Source organism: Dermacentor variabilis, chromosome 4, assembly GCF_050947875.1.
Source record: "Dermacentor variabilis isolate Ectoservices chromosome 4, ASM5094787v1, whole genome shotgun sequence".
NCBI lineage: Eukaryota > Metazoa > Arthropoda > Arachnida > Ixodida > Ixodidae > Dermacentor > Dermacentor variabilis.
In genome coordinates this window covers 146,320,897-146,323,746 of record NC_134571.1, presented here as the reverse complement: position 1 = coordinate 146,323,746, position 2,850 = coordinate 146,320,897, and the positions used below count along the sequence as shown (strand labels likewise).

Here is a 2,850-nt window from a genome sequence, read left to right as displayed (position 1 = left end):
CAGGGCTGGGTCCCGTACCTGGCCTACCGGCTACTGCAAAATAGCTCGTACGTAGGAGGTCCATCCCACCGCTTCATAGTCTGGGCTCCGGCCCACTCGGGGCTAGGAGGAAACGAGGCAGCAGATGCAGCCGCCCGCGCGCTCTCTAACCGGGCAACCTCGTCCCCCGCCTCCTCTGAAGAAGTAGCGGAAGCCACGCCGACCTACACTTACAAGGAAATAACACAATTATACAAAGATAGACATAAACTGTACCCCCACCCGTGTAAAGGATTAACGAGAGCGGAGGAACGCCTGTTCCTTCGCCTTGTCACGAACACCATGATGTGCCCGGCCTCGCTAACGCACTTTGACCCTGCCTTTTCCGGGGAGTGCCCGCACTGTGGGGAGAGGTCCTCGGACCTCTACCACATGGTGTGGGCGTGCCCCTCCAACCCTGCTTTTACTCCACACCCAAACCCCACCCGGGAGGACTGGGAGGCGACCCTACTCGCCTGTTGCGACCTGAAAGCCCAAAAGGCGATGGTCGAACGAGCTATGGCGGCAGCGGAAGCCACTGGGGTCCCGTACTAGGGACTCCACCTAGTGTTTGTGAGGGGAAGGGCACTAAGCCTGACTCCAGAGCACCCTCCATGTAACTCCCTCTTTTCAGAGGAAATAAACGTTTTTACCACCACCCCCGCATCGGACGCGGTGAGCGTCGAGCAACGCAGCGTTCGGCGCGACAACGAAATGTGCGCCTCAGCAAGCGACGCACGCCGGAGCCTTAGAAACAGCTCGTTTCTAAGGTAACACCGCGTTCACTAGAGGCGCTTTTGTACCGCTTTGAAGCATCGAACTCGTGGCTCAGTACAGACTACTTCCGACCACCGAGCGTGACGGACGTGTGCTTCATGGGCTCCCAAGGAGCGGCTTTAGCGGCCCAGCCGGGTCGCGGTATCAGGAGCACTGAAATGCCTGCCCAGGATTATGAAATGGTTGTTCCTCATTTGCCATCAGGTTCGAGTGTTTTGAACACAGTATTTCTGCATGGTGATGTCACCGCCAGGCCATATCGCGTCGAGCATTTTCGCGACGCCCTAGCGCGTCTGTCATTGCTGCCGGATGTGGTTGCCCTTGGGGCATATCAGATGAACCACCTGTGGGCCGTTACTTTCAACAGCGAAGGAGCGAAGGCAAAGATTCTGCAGGCCGAAGCTTTCAATGTGAAAGACCACCGCTGCGTGGTTATTGATCCGACCAACCGAGGCGTCAGGCTGAAGCTGTTTTGGCTGCTCCACGGTGTGCAAGACGACGACGTGCGCGTGGCATTAGCAGCGTTCGGAAAAGTGACCGAAATAACCCGTGATAAATGGAAGGTTAAAGGCTGTGTCGACAAGGCTTCAACAACACGGTCGGTTACACTGAAATTGAAGGTGGGTGTTACCATCGAGGACTTGCCCCATCAGTTGCGCGTTGGTGAGGACGTTGCTCTCGTCCATGTTCCTGGTAGGGCTCCGCTCTGCCTTCGGTGCCGTGGAAAAGGTCACATACGCCGTGAGTGTCGGGTGCCACGCTGCGGGCTATGCCGGCGTTTCGGCCACGATGAGAGCCAGTGCGTGCGTAGCTACGCTAATGTTGCGGGCCAGGCACGAAGTGATGAAGCGGCCGAACACATCATGGATGAAGCAGACGCGGTCGAAGCAACCCGCGGAAGTGGGGGAGATTATGCTATCAAGGAGTCAACATCCAAGGAAACCGCACCCGCACCCCTTGCAGATACCAGCCAAGCCGGTAAGGAACAAACCCAGCCGGCCGTCGCATCAAAGCCAGCGTTCCTTCCGGAAAAAGCGGATAGCGTGACTGCTGTAACCCTGGTTACGACTGGGCAGCAGGGCGACAAACAGGAAGACGCCGATACCGAGATGCCCGCAGCGTCAAGTGTACCAGTGAAGTGGGCTCACGAAGATTCGGATAATCAGGAACCGAGATTGGTCGGTGAACGCGGCGAGGAGCCTCCGCCGAAGGCACCTTCAACGCGCCGCGGACCGTTCAAGCCCAAACCGAAACTGCCACCGGAACGCAGTACTGCGTCTGCTCTCCCTCCGCCTTAGCGGAGGCTACTTTTGCCACAACGGTTGAAGCCCGGTCCTTGATCGGGTCAGTACTAAGCTCAAATGCCTTAGTGGATGTGGATTCACTCTGTTTGATGTGTGAGTAGACTGATCGGCGTCTCCCTTTTGCTTAGATGGCTACCAACCTCACGTCCAGCCTGCGTGTTGCTACGCTTAATGTAAGGGGCCTGTCGGCGCGTAGAAGGCAACTGCAACTGAGCCGCCTTTTGCTAGAAAATGAAATAGATTTGCTCGCGGTTCAGGAAACTAAAATTGAAGACGAAGAACAAACAGACAGAATGGTAGCGGTCTATCGTAGCAGATACAGCGTTTGCGTATGTCATGCTGTTGGAAGAGCGGGGGGTTGCGTTATTTTTTTAAGAAATGGTATTGGTGCTGTCGATACTGTGTTCTCGTGTGAAAGTGGGCGTCTAGTAATGTGTGATTTTGAATCGGATGGAGTGGCTTGGAGAGCTGTGTGTGTATACGCTCCGAATGCAGTTGCTGAAAGGGAGAGTTTCTTCCGACAGGTGAAGCCTGTCCTGCTTACTGAAAGGCGAGTGATCTTGCTTGGTGATTTCAATTGCGTCTGTAGACCAGAGGATAGAACAACAAACCGTTCCTTTCGAGATCGGAGCGCCGAGTTACTTTCCGAAATTGTAGGTGAGCACGACCTTGAAGATGTAGGCTTGATATCGACGCATGAAGGCCAGGCAAAGTACGCTCACTTTCAGGGAGGCAGTCATGCTAGATTGGA

At 55.3% G+C, this 2,850-nt stretch overlaps 1 protein-coding gene across 1 annotated transcript; it reads left to right on the top strand.

Annotated features, from left to right (window-relative positions):
- Window positions 1–865: 865 nt before the first annotated feature.
- LOC142578386 (uncharacterized) lies at window positions 866–2,093 on the top strand. Its single transcript, XM_075687781.1, has one exon. The coding sequence runs from the start codon at window positions 894–896 to the stop codon at window positions 2,091–2,093; it is 1,200 nt and encodes a 399-aa protein (XP_075543896.1). The 5' UTR covers window positions 866–893.
- The last annotated feature ends 757 nt before the right edge of the window (window positions 2,094–2,850 follow it).